This window comes from Zonotrichia albicollis, chromosome 5 (assembly GCF_047830755.1).
Source record: "Zonotrichia albicollis isolate bZonAlb1 chromosome 5, bZonAlb1.hap1, whole genome shotgun sequence".
Taxonomy (NCBI): Eukaryota; Metazoa; Chordata; class Aves; order Passeriformes; family Passerellidae; genus Zonotrichia; species Zonotrichia albicollis.
In genome coordinates, this window is record NC_133823.1 from 16,700,487 (window position 1) to 16,726,649 (window position 26,163).

General features: G+C 39.2%; 1 protein-coding gene across 1 annotated transcript in view; it reads left to right on the forward strand.

Moving 5' to 3' along the window:
* The window catches only part of MMRN1 (multimerin 1), a 39,600-nt gene extending 13,911 nt beyond the window's left edge, over positions 1-25,689 (forward strand). Inside the window, exons 3-8 of the mRNA XM_074540911.1 lie at positions 1,669-1,775; positions 6,995-7,093; positions 11,319-11,492; positions 15,945-17,924; positions 22,142-22,288; positions 23,411-25,689. Coding sequence (XP_074397012.1) covers positions 1,669-1,775; positions 6,995-7,093; positions 11,319-11,492; positions 15,945-17,924; positions 22,142-22,288; positions 23,411-23,832 — 2,929 coding nt within the window. The 3' untranslated portion in view covers positions 23,833-25,689. The remainder of the gene's footprint in view (positions 1-1,668; positions 1,776-6,994; positions 7,094-11,318; positions 11,493-15,944; positions 17,925-22,141; positions 22,289-23,410) is intronic.
* The last annotated feature ends 474 nt before the right edge of the window (positions 25,690-26,163 follow it).

A 26,163-nucleotide genomic window follows, 5' to 3' on the forward strand; every position in this document is an offset into this window, starting at 1 on the left:
AAATGTTAGCTTTCAGTAATAAGTGGAATTGGATTTTCATGCATGAATTTGGAAAATGGCAAAATGAAACAGCACCAGCAAAATGCAGATTGTAATGTATTTTTCCTTTGACAAATTTTAAAAGCCTCTTAAAAGTCAGTTTGACTGTTGTGAGAATTGTCCTCTAGATGGTATGGCAGAACACACTTAAAGCTTTGAGTTGAAATTGGGAATAGAGCTTCCTTAGCATTTGGTAACTCCAAAATGCAGTTGACTGCATGGCAAAACTGCGGAGTGGACCCCGTGGTGGAAGTGTTGCCAATTTTGTTATTTTGTTTTAGGTTTTTTTATATTTCATTTGCTTTAGGTCCTTGTGCTGCTCTTATAAATAAGGCTCTACTACATAAATTTCTGAGACTCCTTTACGTGGATTATTTTTGAAATTTCTATTCCTGATTAACTCCTTTCAGGGACACTTCATTTTTATGAGTGGTTTTAGGAATGGATTATGCTAATGCAGAATAGGGGGTTTTTATCATAAGACCATCCACGCAGCAAAATAACCAGGAACTCTCTTGAATTCCATTCACCTTAATCTTTATTGAGTTCTTGCTGCTGAAAAAGACATTTCTTAAAGCCAAAGCTGGCTGGGAACACATGCAAAGCTTCTGCCAGCTGCTATGAGAATTTTAATATATGTAATATTACATCCCTTGGGAAAGGGTGACAACATTAACTGGAGTGTAAAATACGGTGGCGTTTTTTAATGCATTGGGAGGATATTTTGGTCTGACAGCCTTTAAATTTCTCTCTTTTTCTGGAATAATTTATACAAGGATTGTGTGTACAAAACAATTCAGTAACTGTTTTATCATCATATTTTCTGAGATTTTAGGTGTTTTTCATGTCAGTGCTTATAGCTAGTAACAGCATGTGACATTATTTTTATTTGAACTTTGTATTTAACATCTTAAAAGGGTAAGGAGAGTTGCTGTAGTTTATTCTGTATGCCCTACAGCAGCATGTTCATTCTAAACTGACTTCTCTGTGTAGTTAAGAAACCTAGGAGAAGTGATGGGGTAGCCAGGACATGCAGAATCTGTTGGAACACAGAAAAAAATTGCTGCTTCCTCTGTTGCATGCTGTTAAAGTAATAACTGAGGCCTCACAATTACATAGAAAGGCCCTGGTTTCCCTGAAATCCAGAGTAGAATTTTTCACACTTTATTGGATTAATGGTTGTATAATCTAGTTTAAATAATCAGAAGGGAAGGTTTCTAGTGTGCACTAAATGTGTGCTGATGTGGTGTAAATTTATTGTGAATGCTTTTTTCCACCGATTTCAAAGAAAAGTGGTACATAAAAATAGTATTTTTGGCTCCCTTTTTCAGTTTAGTAATTATTAATGTCTTCCATAAAAGATTGCAGTATTTGAATCCTGAGTAAGATATTCTGGGAAGAAATCTAAAGAGACATCAGGTTTCTTTAAAATTCATGCAGATAATCTGGAGGTTGCAGTATTAAAGCTGTGATTGCTAATGAAACACCAAACCCTGGTTAGAATTCGCTTTGAATTTCAAGCAGTAATAAAAGGATATGACAAGTGAGATAATGTAATGAAGCTATGCAGGTATCTTAGAGCTCCTCTTTGGTTACCTAAAACAGATTTAAATTGTTCCCATTTCACAGGTCCCAGACAACAACACACCAGGCTTACAGAATCAAACATAAAATAGTGACATTGCTGGAGTGGAAGTGCTGTCCTGGGTACAGTGGGCAAAACTGCCAGCCCAGAGGTGAGTAGAGCTATAAGGGTCTGAACTCTTCACTTAGCAAAAGAAAACAATGCAAGTTGGATCTGTGAGCAAATGGTTCTGTTGCAAACAAATGCAGTGCTTTCTGTGAAATTCAAACCCAGAAAAATGCACAGTAAAAAAAAAAAGCTTTGGGATGTTGACTCTTCCCTGCATGTGAATTTCCAGAGCATCTAAGCAGAATGTCTTTCCCCTCTTCCACTCTAAATAATGCTCATAAAATCTCCGGCCATATTTCATTTTGCTAAAATATGGAGTTTGCATTCAGTGTGTCTCTACTTTTGACCTTTTAGTTATTGAGAATTGCAGTGCTGGGGGAATTAAATCCAGATCCTCTATTGAACACTTGCTGTAATATTCCTCTACACAACTGTTTTCTTTTGCCTTTTGGTTTCAGGCTCCAAGAGTATATTTTGTTTGTGATAAAGTAATGAATCTTTTATTTTTGCTTCTCTGAATTTTGTACTTATTCTACTGTTCATTTCAACAGTGACTGAATTTTTCTAGGTATTACACATGATCCCTGTATAATTGTGCCCTTTTTGACAGAATAGCCTTTTACCTCTGCCCTGGTGATCAAACATGTGGCATCATGTTGTAATTTTACGTCTGTATGAAAGCTCTTTCTTTGCTGCTGGCCTTAAGCAAGCAGTCCTTGAAAAATTAGATATGGCATCAGCATACAGGTTTTAAATTAATGAATATTGCAAGAGAGGCTATTAGATATGATAGGGAATTCAATCAGCAGCAGTAAAGTAAAGGGCTGTGATTAAAAATTAATGTAGAGGAATGAAGAAAAATCACTATTGTTCACATCCAGGAGGGAAATTTCAGTGCCAAAGAGCCAGAACCTTGGCAGGCACAAAATTCTCCTCTGCACAGCAGTGTGGAGTCAGACATTAACAGATATACAAGAGCACAGTCAATCAGTAAGGCGTTCCAGTGAGCATGGGTCAAGTGTTTTAAATATTTCCTTTCAGAAAAGAGCAAACATTAGCAAAACTAGATTAAAAAGAATGTAAAGGGTAGCATTGAAGGGTGATATCACAGCTGACAAAATCAAAGTGGCATCAAAATAACAGGCAAACATTGATCAGGAAGAAAATCTGTATAACTCAATTTGTAGTGGCATCTGTGTAAAAAAATAAGGATAAAGGGAAGTGCTGCGAAGTGTTAAAGGAGCGGGTGTTACATCTCCTGGGTTCTATTTTCAAACCTCTTCTGGCTTGCTGAGTAACTTGGGGAAGCCACTTAGAATCTGCATAACCAAGTTTACCCATCTAGAAAATTGAGATGACACTTATCTCACAGGGGCACTGGGATATTTAATTAATTAATGCTTGTAGAAATGCTTAAAGAGATTGGGATGAAAGGTGTTATGTCAGAGAAGCTTTTCTTCCTTGCTTCTGGAATCCTGCCTCCCATGAGGAGCAGACCACCAGCGCAAGCCTGCTTGCATTATTCAATTCCCACCGAGGGACGTGGGCTAATGAACTTGAACAGCTGGGAGCCCCGGAGCCTTGTCTTCCTTCCTGTGCTCCATAGCAGCAGGGGAGAGGCACTGAAAGTGCTGAGTGAGGCATCACTGAGCCTCCCACTTGGCCTCTCTGCTGTTCACCAACAGAATTGTTACTGGAGGGTTTCTGTGCCAGGGGAACTGGGCTGTTCTGACAATCCTTTAGATCCTGAAAGGCACTGTGAGGGGGATGTGGGTTGCTCGTAGCAAGTGCTGATTTAAAATGCCTTCCAGTTCAACTTCTCTCTCAGACAGAGTGAAGTCATATGTAACTATTTCAGTCTGATAGTCTAGGCAGCAGAAACCACTTACCACCACCTGATAGCTATTACCAGACATCTGAAAGTCTTATTTGGTAGCCCCCTTGTAACTGCTTGGCTACAGATGCTTCTCAAGGTAGTGCAGTAATAAGAGAGATGCAAGTAATATGTTCAGATGGCTGTTTCTAACCTTACCTCCTTTGTGGCAACACATGACCAACTTGTCTAAGACATGGATCCTATTCCAGCATGGACACTGCAATTTTTAAAGAAAATTTATAAGAATCAAAAAATGTAGACGTCATTTTTATATGTCTAACGAGACAAGTCAATATGGATGATTCAACAGTTAAAGCATCATCATTTTGACTGAGAATATCAACTGCTTAACTGAGAGCAAAACCACTGAAACAAAAGGACAATTAAACTCGGAGTTGCAGACTTCATGACACGTCGCTTTTACTAAGCACAGCTTTATTTTAACTTTGTGTGTGTAGTAATGAACTCCCAGTTCCTCCATGCGCATTCAGAACACGGAATTATATGGTTTAGAGCCAGCAGCCGGCTCTGCCACAGCCGCTGTCAGCGCGAAATTCCCTGGAGTGGCAGTGATGCCATTTCTCCAGCAGATGGCCGTGCGATGTCCCATCCTCTGCGTGCGGTGAGCGGCATGCAAAAAAGGTGGGAAGTCGCCTTGAAACACAGGGAACGGGAGGAAACTACCTACCCCTTCTCTGGGAAGCCCTTTCAGCTATTCGTGCTTCATCAAAGATACATTGAGTCAAAAAGACGCTATATCTTTTTTTGTTTTAATATTCCCTGAAATAATTTTGAGTACTGTGTTTAAAAATACATAGGACAATAAATTATACCTCTAGGCCAATATACTGGATGATAGACACCTAATGTTAAATTTCTGTATGCATTAACTGTTTTTCTGATACAACTGGAAGGGCTCATTGGTCAGGATTTTGTATTGCTGCTTTTTTGGTTTTGTTTGTGGTGCTTTGTTATTGCAAATGACTCCTCCAAGGTGGGTCTAGCTGTCTCATTTGAATTTCTTTTTTTTTTTTTTTTTTTTTTTTCATTTAAACCGAGCATGGCATATCTAATTTTTAAAAGGTCTCAAATGTGAGTCATTTGATGGCTATTTCTACCCTAAAGAGTATGTCTATTAGGTTTTTGGTCTGGTGCTCCCATCACACCTGCTGTTATCCAGCATCTACAATGGGAATCTCAGCTGTGGGAATAAGGGGTACATAAATGTAATCACCATATGATGTCTTGGAGTGATTCCTTTGGAAAAGGCCTGAGCCCTGCTGGAAGAATGATGTAGGAGAAGCTGTATTGCTAGTGACTCCTCTGAATTTGTTTCACAAATGAAAAGCCTGAATTTCTAATGCTACTTGCCAAGTACCTTTGCTGTGCCGTGGTGAAATGTGATAAGCACACAATATGTGACTGTCTGTGGGTGAGGTTGGTGAGTGTGTGCATCACTGGCTCCAGCCCTTGCTGCTGTCAGAGGCAGTGCAGTGCACTTGGGGCTTGCTCTGTGGCTGGTTTGCTCTGACAGAGGTGCTGTGTGCTTGGTCTCACAGCCATTATGTTCCTGAACATTATTTACATGAACAATTTTAAAGCATTAATAAAACAAGCACACAGGGAGAAATATGTATCCTTGGAACTCTGAGTGAATAAAAACCCTCTGAGTGTGAGGGTTTGGGCATTCTAGAATGTGGGACAATTGATTTATTAGGGAGGATGAAAGATAAGGTGGGTAGTATATATATAAAAAATATGTGGTGTCTTGTAGCAGCAACTGTGTCAGTGAATGCATTTAGAGCAATGGAAAGACCAGTAAATAAAAGAATAAAAGGACATTGATCAGCTGGTCTTTATCACAGGCAAGTAACTGACTCCCTTGTCATAGATTGTATCAGCACAACACCACCTAATAAATCCTGTATAATGAGTTGGGCTGACTGCAAGAATTTAGCTTCTGTCAAAAACCATGCCACAGAAAGATAACAGAAGCTGTTGAAATTATAACCATTTGCAGATTTTGTATTGCTCATCAGGAAATTTGAAAAGATTCTATCAAACTATTGATCCATATGATGATTTCATCTGAGTTCCTAGCCTAATTTTTACAGCACCCTTAATTTACAACTTAACTTATATTGTCCTATATTTGAAGATATATTTATCTTCAAATGTTATGTGAAACATGGAATTTCTTGACTGCACATTTTAATCCATTTCTCTGGAAACTCGCATTATGGCTAAACTAGATTTTAATATTTGAAGTGCAAAATAATGTCACCATACCCAAGTTATTCTGCTTGTACTCTACTAAAGACTGGAAATCACATTAGTGCCACATAAGTGGCATTCCTTAGATATGCTCTTCCTGGAACATTGACTTCAAAATGTTCCCAAACTGAGCAAGTATGTAAAAATTGGTATCAATTTACACTAGTAAATTTATTACATAATTTGTGCATATTTTGTTTTTCAAAATAGTCAAATAAAACAACATCATTAAGCCTGATGGCTAGAGAATGTATTTTAGGAATATGGAAATCTCAGTTCTGTTCCCAGCTATCTGACCAGTTCATTACTTTTTGTGAGTGAAGGCACTTAACTTTCTGGACCTCAGTTTCCACAGCTATGACATTGAATTAATAATGTTAGTCCAGCTATCTGCAAATTACTTTTGGATCTTCTGGGCTGAAATGTAAAATAAAACAGATAATCTCATCTGAGAGAAACCAGAGAAAATGCTGACAAAATTGCCACCTTTGTGAAGTTTTTTTTATATATGTATATCAGTCATAAATGTCAGGTGACATTTGTTGGAACTTAGAACTTGATTATCTTTTGAAATTGTTCTTATTTTTAGGTGCCACAAAAGCGTAATATCACCATTGCCTTTAGTAGTAAGATTCCCATGGTTGAAGATCTGTGTCATTTGTAAAAAAAAAAACAAAAACAAACAAAATAACCCCAACAATCAGTTTCAACAAACCTGGTTAATTTTGTAACCATTAAAAATCCCTAATTAGCTTTACAGCTGACAGTCTCTGTGTTGTCTTTATACTGCTGATTTGTATTGTTCTAAAATATTGCTCTAGAATTTTTTGCCCATAGCATTTAAAAATTCTGTTTGTTATACAGCAAATTTTGACATTTTAATATTAACACCAGCCCCTGCCATTCTTGAGAAGTCTTTTATAAAGCCAGTCACCATCTTCAGCAATGTGGTCCCACACTACATGAAGCAGGGAAGAGTCACTGCAGATGATCAGGCTTTGGTACAGCTGCTACAGAATAAATAAAGAAAAAAAATTGTTGTGCCATCATCCCAATTATCATGTTCTGTGGTTCACTCACATCCTTTGCTTTCCTTTTTCTCCCTTCTCTAGCTCAAGAACAGCAATCAGTTATACACAGCAAGCAGGCTGAAAGCAGCAGAACTGTTGGTGAGAGGACACCAGGAGCTCTGCAGGACCCCAGTGGGCCAGGTCAGTTGTTAAAATTGCTCTCACCTCTACCCAGTCACTGAGATCACTGCAAAAACAATTTGAGGATATTCTCTGCCTACTGAAGGGACCTGAATGCAATGTCAATTTCTATCAGTCATGGTGCAGTGGTTTGCTCTTCTGATAAAGATGGGCAGAAGATACTGAATTTAAATGCACCAGCAGGTTAGAAATAACAGAGGGTTTTGTGCCTAAATTAAAACCAAGGAAGTATTTGGTATAGAAATATTTAAACTATTATGTTATTGAATACAATAAATTAATTAACAGAGAAAAAAAAGTTAAGCCAAAAAACAAAGCAAAAATCACCAGCACAAATACAGAAGCAGTATAGACCAGCATTGCACACACAAGAAAATGTAATGAAGTTATTGACTAGCTGAATATGTGATTATTGCTATATTCTTACAAATATTGGTTCTTTATTCAAAATCAGTGCAAAGATGTTTCAAACCTTAACAAGGGACTGCTCAGGCATCTTTTAAGCTATGTCTAGGATGATCAAATAACTAAGAAGCAAAGCAAGAGTTTAAACATTTATACCAGAGAGGTTTGAGAGTATTTCTTATTGCCTTATGCACTTGCTCATTGTTGTGTTTACTTTATGTAATCTGGATATTATATTTTTGGAATATAATGTCAGTGTTGTCTTGCAAGTATGTACAGAGAGATGAGAATTGTAAGAGCTGGTCAGTAACAAAAAAGATTCATTCAAGTTCATATAGTGATCTATATTGAGAACCTGTGTTAGATGACTGCTTTGTGAAAAGCTTCTCCATGTTTTGGTCGCTAATTGCTGGAAGTTTTGTTTGGGAGATATCCTGTGATGTTTGCCATTTTAGGAGGAGGCACCCTACTGTTGCCTACATCTGCTGTGACATGAATGGTGGCTGGTTTTTAAGGGGATAAAGCCCCATTCCCCCAGTGTCTTAGGGTCAGTTCAGGGGTGCAGTTTGGGGCTCCAAGGGCAGCCAGAGACCTAGCTGATGGCAGCTTTGGTCTTGGAGAAGTCCTGCAAGGTTTGCGATTTTTGGAGGCAGCACGTGACTTTGGCCACATGCACCTGGTCTCAATTGGTGGCCCCTTTCTACTTTTCATGGTGAGGAGCCAAAAAAATAGCCATGATGTGAAGGAGTGCTTAATGGAAGTATATTCCTTGAACATTCTTACTACCTTCCTTCTCTTTTGAATTTGTTAATGTTTCTGTTATTTTTGTCTACACTGCCTTTTTGTATAACCACCATCTGTTCCACACTGTGGTGGTGTTGTCCCTCACCTATTGGCCTATATCCAGAAACATCCTCCTGAAGCAAATAAATAGGTCAGGTTATATTCTCAGGTCTGTGTTTTGCAGTTTTAAATACCTTCTTGTGGGCTGAAATGCATGCTGAGAGAACAAGGTGTCATAATTAAGATTGCCACAGAGTTTTATGGAGATTTTACACATGCATGTGCTTATATGCATGTATGTGCTTTATTTTAGATGTTAATAGACAGGAGGAAAAAGAGAAGGGAATATTGAATCTGGCATGGAGATTTAGAGTGGTATTTTTGAAAGGGAGTTGGGCTGTTGTGCCTTGGTGATACTGTGTGAGCAACCAAGTCTCTCAGGGCTGGAGGGAGGGGCATGTTTAATAAAGCAGACAGGGCCTACTATGAAAAAGTGAGCTTGATCAATAGAGCACTGAGACATGCCACTGCTGTTAGTAGGATTTATGCTCTGAGAAATAAATCTGAAATGGGAATCTCTAACCTCCATGTTAATTGCTTTTCAGTTATTTTTAAATCAAACCAGGTCAGTCTAGAAAGAGAGAGATACCTGTTGTGGCTGTCAGCCCTGCAAACATGGCCTGGGGCCAGGCCTGACTGCTGTGGTCTGTCATTCCATCAGCACCTGCTATGGCTCTACAAGCCAAATTCTGCTTCCAGCTCCCACTTTGCAGCCATGCTGCGTTCAGGCACAAAACCTCACTTTCAGGTTCATGTAACTTCTCTTCCTCCCTCAGTGGGAACTGGTAGAAACCAAGCTAAAAAAACCATTACATCCTGCAGGTTAGTTATCAGTTTGGGTGTCTGTGCGTGAGCTGCTGATGAATTCAGATGCCTTTCTCATAGTAACAATCAACCACAAGCAGAAGTGTTGCTCTCTCACAAAGCTTTATTATGAAGACAGAGGTCTATCAATGGCCTGTCTTTGCAGTGCCAGTGAGAAGAATGGCCAGAGTCTAAACGAGGTGTTGAAGTTGGAAACAATTTAGTACTTATCTAAGTAGACATCTTGGGCAGAGAACACAGCTGGAGGTCCTGGCATCTTAACCTAAAAGAGTCTTACTCTCCAGGCTCTAACTATGATGGCCTTCACAAGAGCCATGACCCTACAGGAGAGCATTCTCATGAGTGTTGGCCTGCTTCATCTGCATCTCTACCTCTCTTTGCGTACCAGAATTTTAAAGAATACAAGTCATCAGAAGAATATGGCCTTTTGCATATAACTTTCTTGAGGTTTTTGGAGCCTTTGAACCCCTGTACTAAGACAGGATTTCTGATTAGAACTGTTTGCTGCCATAAAATAGACACTGGTACTGTAATGAAAAGTGACAAAGGATCAGTAGGAATACTGTAAACTTACACTAATAAATATTTGTATGCAATGCTAAAGAATCTCATCCGTAGCAGTTTATTAAGTCATAGTATAGTCCAGATAATTTGGGATAATATATCATATGCCAAACATAGGCATTTAGGCTGAATTCTTGAAGGAGATTTTCTAGCTTTGCTTTCAGGAATTCAAGCACCTGATTTTATCAGCATCTTCTGAAAATCCCAGACTAAGTTCGATATCTGTCACCTGTCAAACTCAGATGGCTGGCTGAAGTCATGTGGAGTCCTAATTTTCAACATCAAGGCATCCTTCACCATTACCGTTCTTAAAAGCATCCATCTAGGCCTTTTTATTCCTGAGGAGACCACAAGTATCAAGAGCAATTTGGGCAGATTTTAAAATAAACTTGACTTTGTAGGTTAAGCTTCTATTTTTATTTATAGTTTTGGAATCATTATTCCAAAGTAATTTATGTATTAGCTGTTTTTCTGCCTTGCTGCTGTGTTGAACAAGTCTTTATTTTGACCCTAACAATGGAAAGATAATGTATTCTATCAGACAGAAGCCTTGCAAATTCATGAAGTTGTGTTATAAATGGTAAGTAAAAATGAATGCTTTTGTGATTGTGTTAGAGGATGTCGGATCTCAAGATCTCAGTCCTGAGATGCTGAGCCACCGAGACCACCTTGGGGGGCTCGGGAGTCCTGGAATGTTGCCAGAAGTGTCTGGTGGCTGGACTTTGGTCCTACACAGGAGACGACAAGGATGAGGGCTTCACCGGGGTGAATGGTGAAGGGATTAGTTAATTAGAGGGTGAGACACAGGGTTTAGGATTTATGTACAGGGGGATTTAGAGGAGTAAGATGGAGGAATTGGGGTGTGTCCTGTCCTTCTTCTTCTTCCTCTTCTCCTCCATCTTCTTTGGCCACGGTGGCACTCTTGGATTGGTTATTACTGAGAGTGCACCGAGTTATAAGAATAGATGGTATTGGGGAAAAATGATAAATATTGTACACGTAACAATGGGTATAAAGATACGTGGCTGCCCGGGAGGGCAGACAGTGTGCTCATGGCTGACTGCTGAGCAGATCTCTGTTCGGCTGAAAGAACGTCTTTTAGATAAACAATTAATAAACATAAAAACCGAAAGAAGAACTGAAGCCTCTTCTCGTCCTTCGATACGCGGGCTGCCCCAAGGCCACTCCGGGCCTTTCCAGGCCCCTCAAACAGCCGAGATAAACCGGCAAGAGGATATTGACTAAATGAGAGTTAACTGAATACCCTGTAGGGTGCTAGGTAAAGGAAGAATGGCATTATGTTGATTAAAATAAGGTAAGCATTTAGAATACTCTGGTAGAATCATAAATACTTTATAATGGATACATATGCTTCAGTAATTAGTAACTGCTGTACTTCTGAATCTCACTAATACATGGTACATGACAAAAATAAAGATGATTCACTCAAAACTAAAAATTCAGACAATTTTCACCCCACATTTAGCTAATATATCTCAGTCAATTATACCTTCTTTTATTTATTCACTAAATGACTTTTAACAATACTTGTTTTGGGGTTTTTTTCTCATTTTGTTTCCTTACCAAGCACTTTATCAAAAAATGAATGAGAAGATTAGCAGTCAGGAGATGAAACTGACTTTTTTACAGAAGAAGGTTGACAGCATTGCTGCTGCGATGAATGATATGGCCAAGATGCTTTCTTCTCTGGAAGGCAAAATCAATGAAGATAAGGGCAGAGACTTCCAGTCTTTTCTAAAAGGTAAGAAAAATAAATTAATGTAATCACTCACCCTGTTAGAAGTGCCAGAAAAAAAAAAAAAAGCTAAAAATATTCATAGACTGTTCTATTCTGTTACTCTAAACTTGTTGGGAGAACTCATTTTTAAAATTGCATTTCATAAGAGAGAAATTTGCTTGTTGCAACATTCACTATGGTGTCTTTCACAGTGACAAAAAATTTATATTCTTGGATGCTTCATCATCTACATGGTAGCTTAAGCTATTATCAAGGCATTTTAATTTGCTTAGAGCATCTGCAAATATTCTTATGTCTGTTTCTGTTTATCTGGCAGCTGCTAAAGGATGTAGTATTTGTTTTGCTACCAAGTCCAACTAATATTCTTTAATACATAATTCACACACACAGGGCAAGCTATAAGGAATTCTGTGGTGGCTGTGTTTATAATACAACAAACATTCTGCTGAATAATTTGTCCCTGATTCTATTAGGCTATCTTTGATAAACATCTGTACTCATGTTCAGTATATGAGAAAGACACAGCACACAGCTACAGATCAGATCCTCACCAGCAGAACTGTGCATCCATTTGTTGTGAATCCTGTTGCAAGATCTGGGTGTTACCCTGTTCAAAGTGCTGTTTAACAAGCAGATTCAGAAAGAAACTTTCATTTCCTCAATGTGCAATATTTTTCTAATTTTTCAGGAATATTCCCCAAACAATATTTTGCACTTAAGAATCCAGAGACTTTTCTACTATTTAAAAATAGAACAGAGGTTCTGGAGTTCCTTACATTGAGATGAAACTGAACAAAACAATAAGGAATTTTGTATCTCGCTCTGATTTATCAAGTTGGGTGCCACTTCTTGTATTTTCAGTCCTCTGTCTCCTGAGCTGCTCCTGCCATGTGCTAGATGGCTCTCTTGTATGCAAGTTCATTCCATCTCTTGATCGCTGACCTGCTTTCACCTCTCCACATATTGCTAGATGGCATTCTTGACCTTAGGGTGCACGTTTAATCTGTCTTTGAATATTTTCCATTTCCCTTCTGCTTTTCCTCATTTTTTTTTCTATTGCACTCATTCTAGCTGTCATTTTCATGCCAGTCTAAGAGGTGTTTTTCAGCATCCTGTGTTTCTGCTTCTGCACTCCCTCTCTTTATTTCAGGGTCTAAGTCTTAATTAAAATCTGATGTCCAAAACCCTCCTTCTTTGAAAATGCCCTTCAAGTCTTTATTGTTTTTACCTGTAACATTTTATATTATACCTGCTCAGAAAAAATCTCCAGCTGATATCCCTCTTTTTGATTTATCTTCTCAATCTATCTCCTAATCAAGGAGATATAGCACCAATTAAAAAGATGCTATCAACTACATTCCTTGGCTCTAATTATGAGCATTCCAACACAGGTTATTCTTGGCTTCTACATAGGTAAACAGCAGAAATGAGGAAAGAAGGGGAGAAGGAAAAGGTTAGTGTGTATGGTGGCTTCTATGTGCAATGACAAATGGCAACTGCAGTTTCTGTCCAGGAAATATCAGTCAGTTGTACTCAAATGCATAAACAGCACTGGATATTCCACCTTGCTAAAGATTACTCTTAGAAGCTCACCTGAAGCAAACCACAACTTTGCCAGTACCACTGCCATCCTGAAGCAACCTGCTTCTAAAGCACAGTTAAGTCTGTAGTTGCTTTATGCTATTCAGGCATTTTACTTCTTCACCTACTTTTCCATTTTCTTCCTCTGGTGCCAGGCCCTTTTCTCACATCCATACATCCCCTTTTTTTTCTTATCACAACAGTTGTAATGTTCTGCCCAACTTTTTATCGGGGTTTGTTAGGAGTGAGGTCTGATTATGCAACCAAACTATTCAATACAGTTTAGAAAGTGTTTAATTCTTGGTTTCATCTATGACTTCAGTGACACAAACATGTCATCTGCTGATGGAGGGCAACACTCACTGGAGTAACTGATATGCTCCTCTGTTTAGTTAATGAAACCTGTTGTGCATTTTAAAAATTGCTTTCAGTATTCAGGAAGCTGTTCCCATTTGTTACTTAGGGAAAATAACTAAAATCTGCTTACTTCCTGCTATTATTTTCTTCTTCCTCTGATTCCATATTTAATATATACCCTTCCTCTTCATTATAAAAATGTACACTCCTTTCAAAATGAACTCAGTAATGGAGTGTTAATCACTTCCAAGTCAGAAATGTCATTTGCAGCTGTATATATAACCTCAATTCAGTCTCCTGTGTACATAAATTTATTTTGTACATTATTCTTCAAATAATTGAAACTGCAAAGAGAATATATGTTGACACAGAGTAATTACACCCTTTGGTTTTCAGCCAGGAAACTAAAATTAAAATTTATAATCTCATAAAAAGTGCAAGAGATCTTTAATGTTCACAGGTAGCTTGGACCTTTCTATTTCAAAATGGCAACAGAGAAATTGAGTTACATCCATGAGTGCACAGATGTGTTTGCAGCTCAAGCTTAACAATATACCCAATTGTCACCAAGTTTGGGTCAGGTCTTTGTGTGGGCTCCCACAGCCCCTGCTGCACTTTGTTTACAAGTTGTCCTAGCCAGAAGGCAGAGTAGAGAGAAACCGAAAGCTTGTCTGGTTTAGCAAGGCTCCACACTCCCCTGGGCAGGGGAACACCTGAAAACCAGAGCTGAGCTCCATACTACACTCACTATCCAACTGCATGGAGCTGGAATTGCTATTCCAGCAATTCCACTTGGAGAGTAAGGCTGGCACCTTTGTGTCTGTCACAGAAAGAAAAGGTTGGTATAGACCCTCTGGAATGCATCTCACAGATGAATAGTCTGTTATCAAGATTTGTTGCTGACATGAACAAATTTAGTTGATTCCTTACAGAAGTTTTAGAGTAACCTTTGTTCTTTCCATAGCCATCAAATTTTTCTCCACAGCTCATTGTATCTCGTAGAGCACAGAACACTTTTCAGCATTAGTAAATAATCTGACCAAATGGTCTCTTGGAATGTTTTTTCTACATTAGTTCATATCTAGATTTTTCCTCTCAGCTACCGGGACACCTTTATTCTGAGATACTTCAGTGTGCTCATACATGTGCATGTTCATGTACAGGCATCTGTCTAGTCATTGACTTGCTCTTTAAGTAGTTAAAAGGAATATAATAAAGGTAATCTCAGTATTATCACTGCTGTTTATTATACTTTGTGTAAAATTGCTGGGACATTTGGAACTTCAGGTGACAATAATGGAGTTTAATTTTTAGGAATCTTCATGCTAGATTTCTGATGTTGCTCTTTCCTGGGCTACCAAACTTGGGTCTGATTTCTTGCTGTTTTACTGCACTTGTTGAGAATGTGCCTTCAAATAAGTTTTGAAGACATGCCTCAATGTTTTAGAGATCAAGTAATAAATTCCAGGCTGTAGAATTAATTGAGAATAAAATGGAAGAAGGGAACAGATAATTTTTGCCTTTATCAGTACAGTTTTAATCAGAGAACTTGGGGTCATTGAGGCATTACAGAAGTTGAAGAGTTTAATCATTATATTAGAGTCTGGCCGCAAATATTCATAGGGGTTATGAAAACTGTGCAAAGAATTCCTCAGTGTTTCAGTTGGACAGATGAGCTGCCTTTAAAGAATAAAATCATGAAATTTGTTCTGTTCTCACACCAGAGCAGAACTACTGCTCTAATTGATTAAAATATGTTATGCAGAACTCTTTTATGTCTGTCTTGACCTCTCTAAGGCTATATGGGAAACACATTTTCATGTTGTTCACTGGGGCAGAATTCACACATTCACCTCTGCCTAGTGCTTTTCAGGATCAGAATTCCTAGGAGTTATTTAAGGAGTTGTAGTATGCAAGACTTGAAGTTTCTACCTTTAAAATACCTGCATCTTGCAGCAGTTGTCATGTTAACTTCAGCTATTCAATAAGGCCAATCTTTTTTATTTTGCTTCTTTCTCACAACACTGTGTTGCATCATCACCTAGCACATACAATACAGTAGGAAGGTAACAATCCCTGCTTTCATTTCTTGACCATAATCTTGTAAAGCAGATTTATTTTGCCTTATTTCCCTAGTGGAGAAAGGACACATCATTTTTTTATTAGCAAGCCACAAAAGCACACAGATCACCTCCTTTCAGTGCTCAGAAACAGCTTAGGTAAGAGATTAAAGCTGGTACTACATGGAGAGTTTGAGTGTCCTTTCAAAATACTGGCAAAAGTCCTACTGATTTCAGTAGATACAGGGATGGATCCTCAAACACTGTAGTTGTATACAAACTGTAAGCATCCTCTACATTCTTCAGCTGTACGTTGTACTCTATATGTGGGTAAACTGGGGCAGGGATGTGTGTTTCACCTCTGTGCAGCACTCTGTTTGCTCACATTGTGGGGAAAACTTCAATGCTAGTAATACAGTTGATTTGATTGTTTCCATATTTCTCCTTTCCCCCAAAGGTCTCAAATCCAGAAGTATCAACGACTTAATCAAAGACACAGTTGCAGAACACTTTCAAGTATTTCAAGGTGAAATGCAAGAGAGCATGGCTCAGATTTTCAAGACTATGTCTAGCATGTCAGGTGACCTTGAAAATACAAAAGAACTAGTCAAGCACCTGAATGAAACCCAAAATAAATTTGCTCAGGAGAAAGATAGTGGGCCAACAGAGCTTGACATTCTGGAGCTGAAGAGTCATATGGTGCAGATGAGAGAGGAAATGGCCCTCACTTGTGAGAAGCCTGTGAAAGCTTTACAAGAAAAGCAGAAGTCCTTGGAAGTTAACTTGGAGCACCAACAGTCAAGAAGTGTAATTTATTATCAATCTTTAAATAAGACCCTCTCTGAAATGAGAGATGCTCATGAACAACTGTTATTAGCTGAACAGTCTTCAAGACAAAATCTCCTCCCAGCAGATCAAGTCATGGAGTACAATGTCACAGAGTACATGATCACACTGCATGAGAAAATAAAGAGACAAGGCATGATGGTGCTGGAGATCTATGATGACTTAAGAGTGCAAGATAGCAAGATCAGCAATCTCAGTGTTGCACTGGAAATTCAGAGAGACTCTGTTCTGGGGGTCTGTGATGACATGTTGTCAGAGAGCAGGACAGATTTCCAAGCACAGCTGGCAGCAGTCCAAGAGAATGTGATTGCTCTAAACAAGAGTGTCTCTGATGTATTCCTTCCATTGGGCAATAAGATGGACAGAATGAATGAGCAAATTAATGACTTGTGCTATGATATGGAGATCCTGCAACCCTTGATTGAACAAGGAGTACCTTTCAGTCTAACTTCAGAGTATGAGCAACAAATCCAAACTAAAGAATTGAAAGAGAAACTTGAAAACCTCACTGTTGTCATTAACGGAATGAATTCTGCAATGAAGGAACTTTCCAAAACTCAAGAAGGACTTAAAAATGAATCTCAGGCTTATCAGGAACTGTTTGAGAGTCGTGTTAATGAATGCTCCATGGAAATAGAGGACGGATTAAACAAGACTATGATAGTAGTAAATAGTGCTATCGACTCTATTCAAGATAATTATGTACTGAAAGACATGCTACATGCTCTAAGAAATGAGACTGAAGTTTGCTGTGGCAGAGCTGAGGAACTGGACAGGCTCCTGGCTTTTATTCCCCAGTTCCAACTATTGAATGAATCCCTCCAGTCAGTGCTTTATAACAAGAGAGACAAAATTACTTCACAGGTAGCACTATCTCTTTCTGATCTTCGCGACAAGGAGTCTGACAAAAGTATCCCCCACAATTTCAGTAGAGTTTTCCATATTTTAAATGATACCTCCTCAAAAGTGGAAAAGCAGCAACAAGAGATGAGGCGCCTGGAAGAAAAACTGGTGGATTCTATGGAGGGTTCAAAGGACCATGAGGTTCGCCTTCTGAATGTGGAGTCAAAAATTTCCAAGTTTTTGGCAAACAACTGTGTCTCAGTAAAAAAAACCAAAGCTGCCTCAACAGAGAAAGAACAGGTGGTCTCCCTTCAGCTCCAGGCACTGAGTTCCAGGATCAAGGCCCTGGAAGCCAAGTCCATCCGTTTCTCAAACATCATTCCACTCGTGAACAAGACTGCTCACGAGGCCTGGGGGCTGTGCCAGCACACCAACAACAGCATCCAGAAAGTGAATGCAAGCATACCTGTGCTAATTAAATTGGCTCAGCCAGATATCCCCCTGCTGCAGAGAGGCCTCAAGGAGCTCGTTGAATCTGTGCTTGAAGTAAAAGCAGGAGCTATTCTGACAAATTTAACCCAGCATGTTGACATATCCATGGTAAATGCAATGAACAACATCACCAAACTTCAGAAGCAGCCAAAACCAGTTATAAAGAAGCCCTCCCCTGCAAAAAAAGTGACAGGAGATGCCACCATGAGCCTGGCAAGCCGAAGCCAGAGAAACACAGATAATGCAATCGATCCAGGTAATGCATTTTACTAAAAATCCAGGTATGTTTTATAAAGATTATGTACCCATTGTGATGAACAGAGGAGCAGAACTTGACTGGGAGGAAATAAAAAGTCTAAAGACTGCTGTGAAGAGTGTTTCAGAGGATCCTGAGGTTAGTGATTTGTCTCTTGCTTGCAATAGAATTTATTTTGCTTAGGAGATTTTGCACTCAATTTAGCTTTCCTTAATATGTTCCCATCTGATCAGTTTAAGATATATGCACATGCACTTAGCTGAGAACCTGAACTTTGAAAAGTTACTGACAGTTTAGACAAAACCTAAAGAACCAGAATTTTATGCCTGCATCTCAGTTAGCAATTTCAGTAGAAAAACATCAATGCAAGCTGGGAGAGAAATGTGGAGTTGCATCCGTACTTTGCAGTGTCAGCAGGGATGATAGGTATCAAAAACCTGAAGCAAGTGAACAAAAATGACTGTAATGAGGCTTTTGCTGGCTCCTTCAGGACTTCATTGAGAAGTGCAGTTACAGCAGTGTGTTCCTGAAAAAGCAGGAATCCAGCCAATCAAGAAAATTTGGCTCCAGTCCACCTGGAGAGCAGCTCAGCTAAGCAGGAGCTGCCATTCTTAAAAAGGAAATTTTCAGTGTGATCTACTTCTGAACTTAAATTCAAATGTCATCATGTGAAATGAGTTATGAATGAATTCAGAGAAGTACAAACTCTTGAGTTGTGACTTCTGCAATCATACTTGAGTGAAAATCACAAGCACAAGATAATCTTTTATGGAAATATAACTTCTGGCACAATACAGAAAATGGATGAGTGACTCAAAATACGGAGATGATTCTAATTCACATTAAAATTGAGATTTCTTAATGACAGACTCATGTCCAGATATTCTTGAAGATCCAGACCTGAATGTTTTCTGTAACATGCTCCTAACTTAAGAACATTTCTAAACCAATACTTGGTCCCTATTGCAAGCAGATGTAGAGTAGTAGTAGTAGAGTAATACATAGAGTAGTAAGAGCTATTACTCTTTTTCATGTCCTAAGGCCATGGGCAATTTCCTTTTCCCTTTCAATGCTTTTTTCCTTCCTTCCATTCCACTTTAATTCTTCATCTCTTCCCATCTTAGGGACAGCATTTCTCAATGATCAATGGAAAGGATCCTTTTCAAAGCCATAATCCCATGAGTAGCTTGGTTGCTGATGAAAGTCATCCCCATTGAAGGATTTCAGTCCTTGGTTATCTTTTCAGTCAGAAAGAGCAGGCAATCACACTCAAAAATGCACAAAGTAATTTGAATATTTTGCTATTCAAAATTTCAATTCTTCCTCAAGACCTTTTTGGGTTTTATGTCTGTTATTGGCACTGCACAGGATGGAAATTCAAAATCTTTGTTCAAAATTGAAATGAAGAGAAAATGAGAGATGTCTTTGATCCTTCCCACACCGTGCACTTTGTTGGAAAGTATCACTAGTGCTACCTGCCTGGAGCATGGGAAGATGCCCCCTGCTCTGGTTTTCATTCCATATTGATGAATTAAAGTCTTTCCCATTTATTGTTTATACTCAATTTTAACAAATAACTTGCTTGATAGCATTGGATATATGCTCACTTGCAGAAAGTGCAGTTCTTTGCAGATGTGGAGAAGCCTTATTTTTATATGAGGTTTCTACATAGCAATGTTGATGCTGACTTTTCCATTGGTAATGAGATTTTGTACTTAACAAAGTTCATGCCTAGCAAAGCCATACATTACATTTCTGTAAGTTAAAGAAGCAAGACCATTACCCTAATTAGCAAATATCCATCTTCTGCTTGGATGGATATTCCTTCTCCATGAAAGCTTTTTCTTGCAAGTTCTAGGGCACCACCTAGAACTACTGGAGTCAATCTTTTCCATAAGGAGACCATTAAATTGCTGAATATTTGTTTTGCTTCTAAAAACCCCAGTAGATACTGAGAGAGCTTCATTATTTGTTTGAGATTTGTTTGCACAGCATTGGCAGTCTATTTCCCAAAAGAGCTTCTGGCTGTAGCAAAATTGAGCATTAACTGGCTCTTCTCATTACTACCATAGCAAGTGTAATTAGCAGCTACATTTTATTCTCTGCTAGTAATAGTGACAATTCAAGCGTTTAATTTATAGTCTCTGTCTTTTATTCATCTACACTACTAAGCTGTGAAACATTAATCAACAATAAAATATTTGTTTTAGTAGGAGATCTATTCCTAATCTGCACCCTCTGCTATCTTTACTGCAATGAGGTATTTCAGACAGAGTGCCTCAGGACACTCTTCAGCAAGAAAGGGAAAATACTGGGCAGAGAAGCAGCCTCAGCCAGAAATGACAGCAGAAAGATACTATTGCAGCATGGTTACATGGAGATGTTTGGCATGGTGGAGATCTGCAGAATTTGCCTCTTGCTCTGAAAATCCTAATTTGATTCAAATCCCACACAGCTTCTCCTATTCTAGCAAATGGAGGAGCTTCCCGGTTGCTGTTAAGCAGTGTTTCACAGGGGAGATTAATTTAATGTAGATTGTCTGAATTTGAATTAACTCCAAGGTTAAATTCGGGCAGAATCACCCCACAGGAGACATCCAAAAGGCTAGTCTCAATCTCATTTCCTTTTAGTGATCTTTTTCCTATTTCTTGGGTTTACTTCTCGATTATGATAAGTAGAGGCCAATTAGCAGAGAGACTGCTGTGTTCTTACAGGAAGCTTTTGTATTTTGGGACTATGATACAGTCAGCACAATCAGCTGTTTCCCTGCCTTTTCTGCTTTCCTTTGACACTTGGCAAATATGTGAATGCTTGGTAAATATCAGTGAAATGTTGTGGGTGCTTGGTGAATGTGAGTGAAAAATAACTGGAATGAAGGATGTAGCAAACAATTATCTGAGAAGCAAACCACTATTTTCTCATGTCCACTTGCCTGTGCTGTGACCCAGTCATGACAGTCCTAAATTGCTTTATTTCAGGCATTCCAGAGTAGACATTATTTTCTGTGAAAAGAATGACTGCTGTGTTTATAAATCCATATGCTATATCAGAGCAAATTCAAGTGTCACTTTACAATGTGCCTCAGCCTTCTGCTCACTGAACTAAAATATCACACAGAAACAGTTTGCCTTTATGCAACAGTCTGTGAAATACCTGGTTGGAAAAACGAAGATAACACTGGAATGACTGAAATATCTGTGTGAAATCCAGGTCAGCATTTTCCTGGCAATAGCTAGGTACTTGTATGCAAGACTTTTTTGTTTTTGACCTACCAACCTAGATTTACCATAACAGGGCTGTGTGGAGCTCTCTTTCCAGAGTTCTGCTGGAAATTCCTGGCAAAGAAACGGGATGTTTTCTAGATTATCTGATTTTACTTGACCAAACCAAGATAAAGCAAAAAGGTGGTTTGGGAATGCTTTGTGTTAAGAAATGTTCATAGCAATATTTATTTTTTCAATGTGACCTGAATTTTCTCCCCCCAAAACACTGCTAGGACAACACATTATTCAATGACACTCAGTGATTGTTGTCTCAGAGCTCAGCAGCACAGGCCTGACAGATTTCTCTGTATGGGCTGAGTTTAATTTGGCCAGCTCATCCCTAATTGGCAACAGAGGCAAGGACATGCTCAGTGAGGGTGCTCTGCAAAGCCACCTGTTTGGTATCATTTTTCTTGCTTGCAGTCCAAAACTTCTGCAACAACCTTGATAGGTACACTGGAATTAGGGACTTATGGACAAGTAATGGAAATGTCTGGGACAGCATTTAGGACCTTGCATCACCAGGAGCCTGGCTCTCCTGCAATGTTTGTCACGTGCCTGGGTGAAAAATGTCCTAGACAAGACAGTCCAAGCTGTACAGCAGCAGTACCAAATCTCTTCTGGTACACCCATGGAGAAGATGGCTCAGTCCAGAAAGAGCAGCCTGATCTAGCTCCTTTGGAGGTTCTTTTTCCTTTCTGCTTGTGCCTGAGCCTCTGAGACAAGCTGAGCTCAGAATTTACAGGTAGCCTTGAATATCTTGGAGGATAGCTGCAGGAGTGCTGTGCTTAGGTGGAAAGGGAGGCTGGACAGGAACTGAAGTTGGCCTTCACAAAGAACTTCAGCAGAAATTGTGAATTGGCAAAGAGCCTTTCCAAAATGCTGCATACTTGGGGAGTGTCCCTGCTGTGGCATTACAGCTGAGGCTGTTGGGTTTGCTCCTCTCTTTGCCAGGGCAGCTTTCAGCGTGTGCCAGCTCCCCGTGCCAGAACGGAGGAACCTGTGTCCATGACAGACAGAGCTTTGTCTGCGCCTGTCGCCACCCCTTTGGAGGAGTCAACTGCAGCGTGAAGCTGGTGAAGGACAATTCCCTGAGTGTTGGCAAGTACAGAATTTAGCAGGGCAATCCAGGATCAGTGCAGGCCTCTGCCCCAGGGCCTAATTACAGAGCATTTGCTGGTCAGAGGCCTCACGTTTCACTTTAATGAGTGACAACTCAAGCAGCAGAGCCCCGTGTTTTGGTGCTGAAGACTTCAATCCCCATGGGTGACTTGTGATCTCTTTTCTTAATATGACCAGATGATGGGATTAAATTGGTTTGGGACCTGTGATAATAGCTGGAAAGCCCCCTGATGAAATGTGCAGAGTGGGAGGGTGTGCAGTAGATGCATTTGAATGTCATGTCATGGATTTTGAAGGGGGAGGTAAAATCACATCACTGGGAAATAATGTCTTCAGTGCAGCCATAAATGTTCTGTAAACACCAATAGCTACCAGAAGGTGTGGGACTGTGCCCTCAAGGAATCATTTTAGGCCTCTGGCTTTCATCAGCAAAGGATGCAGACCCTTGAAAGATTCCAAAAGGAAAAAAAAAAGTGAAAATTATGCTTATTCAGTATAATAAATACAATAAATAATTAACACCCAGGCCACACAAAATGTGAATTTTATGCATCTTTCAGCAGTCATTTGGCTGATTTTTACTCATGACAGCATATGAATAGTGAATGAAATCATTGGTACAGGAGCAGGGAATGATAGTGTACAGGCTCGGCTTGAAGAGAAACGCATATACTTTTATCCCCTCATTTAACATCATGAATGCTGAACCTCCTTGCTGCTTGTCTAAGAGTTGTGCTGAAATTCTTGCCTTCAGCTCACTCACATGAGCAATGAAAGAGATCCTGGAGTGGGAAAACTAGGAGGGGGTGTAAGGTGGAAGAAAACTCCCTTAATGATAACCTAGTATAGACAAACATCAAGTTCCCTTGCTGTTGCTAAATTTTTCTCTGGTGGATACATCTAGCACTAATTGTGAAGAAAATTACTTTTTATGTAATATAAAAAGATGTGTTTATGCAGGAATACTGTGTTTCAGTGGCTCAAGTTCAGTCATCCCCAGCATGATGTGACATCAGAAAATCTGCATTTGGTCTTCTGGCTGGTCCAAGTTGCCTTTCTACAATGTAGCATCACTTAAAATTTTTCTTTATTCCTTTCCAGATTTTTCAAAAGGATCATACAGATATGCACCGATGGTGGCTTTTTTTGCTTCTCATACATTTGGAATGACAGCTGCAGGACCCATCAGATTCAACAATCTGGACGTCAACTACGGCGCCTCGTTTGCCCCAGCAACTGGGAAGTTCCATGTTCCATACCTGGGGGTCTATGTTTTTGAATATACCATTGAATCCTTCAGCCCACGTGCCTCTGGCTATCTGGTCATTGATGGGGTAGACAAACTCTCCTTTCAGGCTGCAAATATCAATAACAGCAAGTACACTGACAGAGTAATTACTGGAAATGCTTTATTGGAGTTAAATTATGGTCAGGAAGTCTGGCTCAGGCTGGCAGCTGGCTCCATACCAGCCAAGTACCCCCCTGTCACTACATTCAGTGGTTACTTGTTGTATCGTACCTAAGCAGCCCTAAGAGTGAGCTGTTAGTCAGATGAAGCAGCCTGCAGGTGAATTTAGCTTTGCACTTAAATTCTTTGCTTCTTTAAGGGCACTAAGCTTCCCAATGGAATGGCTGATCCTCCAAGATGTTCTTTGGTTGTAGCCATGTGCCCAACCCCAAGGAGTCCACAGGCTGGAGATGGGGGAAAACAAAGCACCTTCTTCATATCAGTATGACTGGGAAGCACAAATCTGATGCTGTTCTGCTGTAACATTGCATAGACATGCTTACACGAGATTGCTGAGGATCTCTTCTCAAGAGAAAGCTCAGTTTGATCATTCCTTTACTCCCTGACTGCAAATCAAAAGTGATGGATAGATGTTGATGACTCAGAGGCTGAATTACTGCTTAACTCATTGTATCAATTGATAATTGTGTCTATATATTCTGTTTGGGAAAATACATTTCTTTTTCATTTTGCCTACCATTATTCACTGCATACTTTGATATGGCAGTATTCAATTGATTCATGATTTTTTATGTAACCAGTATGATGATAAACTAGGTTTTTTGAATCTGGCATCAAAAAAACTCCAAGTGGAATACACTCAGATTAGAAATACAGTATATTTAGCATTTGAATTAGTCATAGGATAAGCACCATAATGGATTTGGTGGATTCTCTCTGCTGCTTGAAATATTTAAACCACAGCTGGATTTTGCTTGGGTGGTATGTTTTAAGCAAACATTGTTATATTGGCCTCACACAGATTTTAGCATTTGACCTATAAAGTACGCAAGATTAAATTTTTTAACCAAAGTATTTTCTGAGTTTGAATTCTATAAATCTATGATATCGTTTGTTTCTGCATTGTATTCACTAACTACTGAGGCAAGATGAATTTACTTCAGTCTGCATGTGGTTTTTCAAGCACTATTCCAATAAAGAAATATTTTTAATTGACGCCTGACTGCCTGAAAAACAAACCCTCAGGTTTTTATTCTTATTCTTTGCAAAGCCCCGGGCTGCTGCAGTTTCTTGAGATCCAATCCCCTGGTGTGACTGGCCAGGTTAGTTTCTGTTTATTGCTTTAGTTAATGGTATTTGACCAGTTTTTTCTGTGTCTCTGTGTTTGTCTCACTCCCTTTTCTTAAAAGCTGGAAAAAATCTAACTGTGATCTATGCCAGTCTATTGAAGCACAGAATGTTTTGGTGCTCCCTGAATTATTTTGTTTTCCACCATCAGGAACTTTTATTGAAAACACATGGGCACCATCAACTCTCTTCTTACTGTTACTTAATGTACCTTACAAGATCTTAAGGTGAATATCCATGAAATTACTGAATCCTTGCCATGCTGTATATGGGTAAGAGAATCCACAGTATCTTCCCTCAGATGCATAAGTGTACATTTTGTTGTTCAAACAGAAATGAGCATTCCCCACCAGAAGCAGAGGTGCTGGACTGTGTCCATGTCTGTGTGCCTCAGGGCGCTGGCTGCCTGAAATGTGCAGCACTCAAGAGCATCCCTCCAACTTCAGGGGGCATTTTATTATGGGTTGTGGTTAAGGACAGCAGTTAAGAATTCATGAAAGTTCTCGATCCAAGACCACTTTTTTTTTTTTTTGAGGTTTTTCTGTGACCTCTGTAATTAATGTGTTCCTAATGTACCATGGACACTGAATGCGTGTGCTGCAGACCTTTCTCTTGTTGCATACCTCATTTTTTTCAATAAACACTCAAATCTTTAACATGGCACTAACTCAGCCTACTGTATCACTGAATGTTATCAAATATAATGAACACAGCCACACTCCCTCCTTGTATGATGTTGTCATTTTAATGTGCTTAGTCCTCTTTATTCCTGCTGTGGTTACGGCTAAATGGCATGAAAATTACTCTCAAGATGAAATTAAAATGGCCCATCAGAGTCTGCATCCCTGTTTTAATGTGACTTTCTTTGCCCTTGCAGCCCTTCCCTCTAAATCCTTCAAGCTGGCTCCTCATCTTCACAGGCACTATTTTCCCTCCACAATCAGATAATTTTTGTGTCATTGTACTGCTTTTCTTTCCTCTTTTCTCACCCCTTTTCTCCTCTCACAAAACAACAGATTCATTGGGGTAAAGTAAGAATTCTGATTAACACCACATATGTATGAGTAACACTTAGAAGACTAATTTCCCTAATAGAAATAGTACTGAAACTGATTCTCATTTTCCTATTTAAAACATGAAAAAAAGAATACTTTAAAATGATAATAAACGTATGCTCCCCTTTTTATGCTGTTTAACAATCCGTTCCAATCTTTCTTCAGATGTCTTCAAACTAATTATAGTTGACTTTGTCTATTTT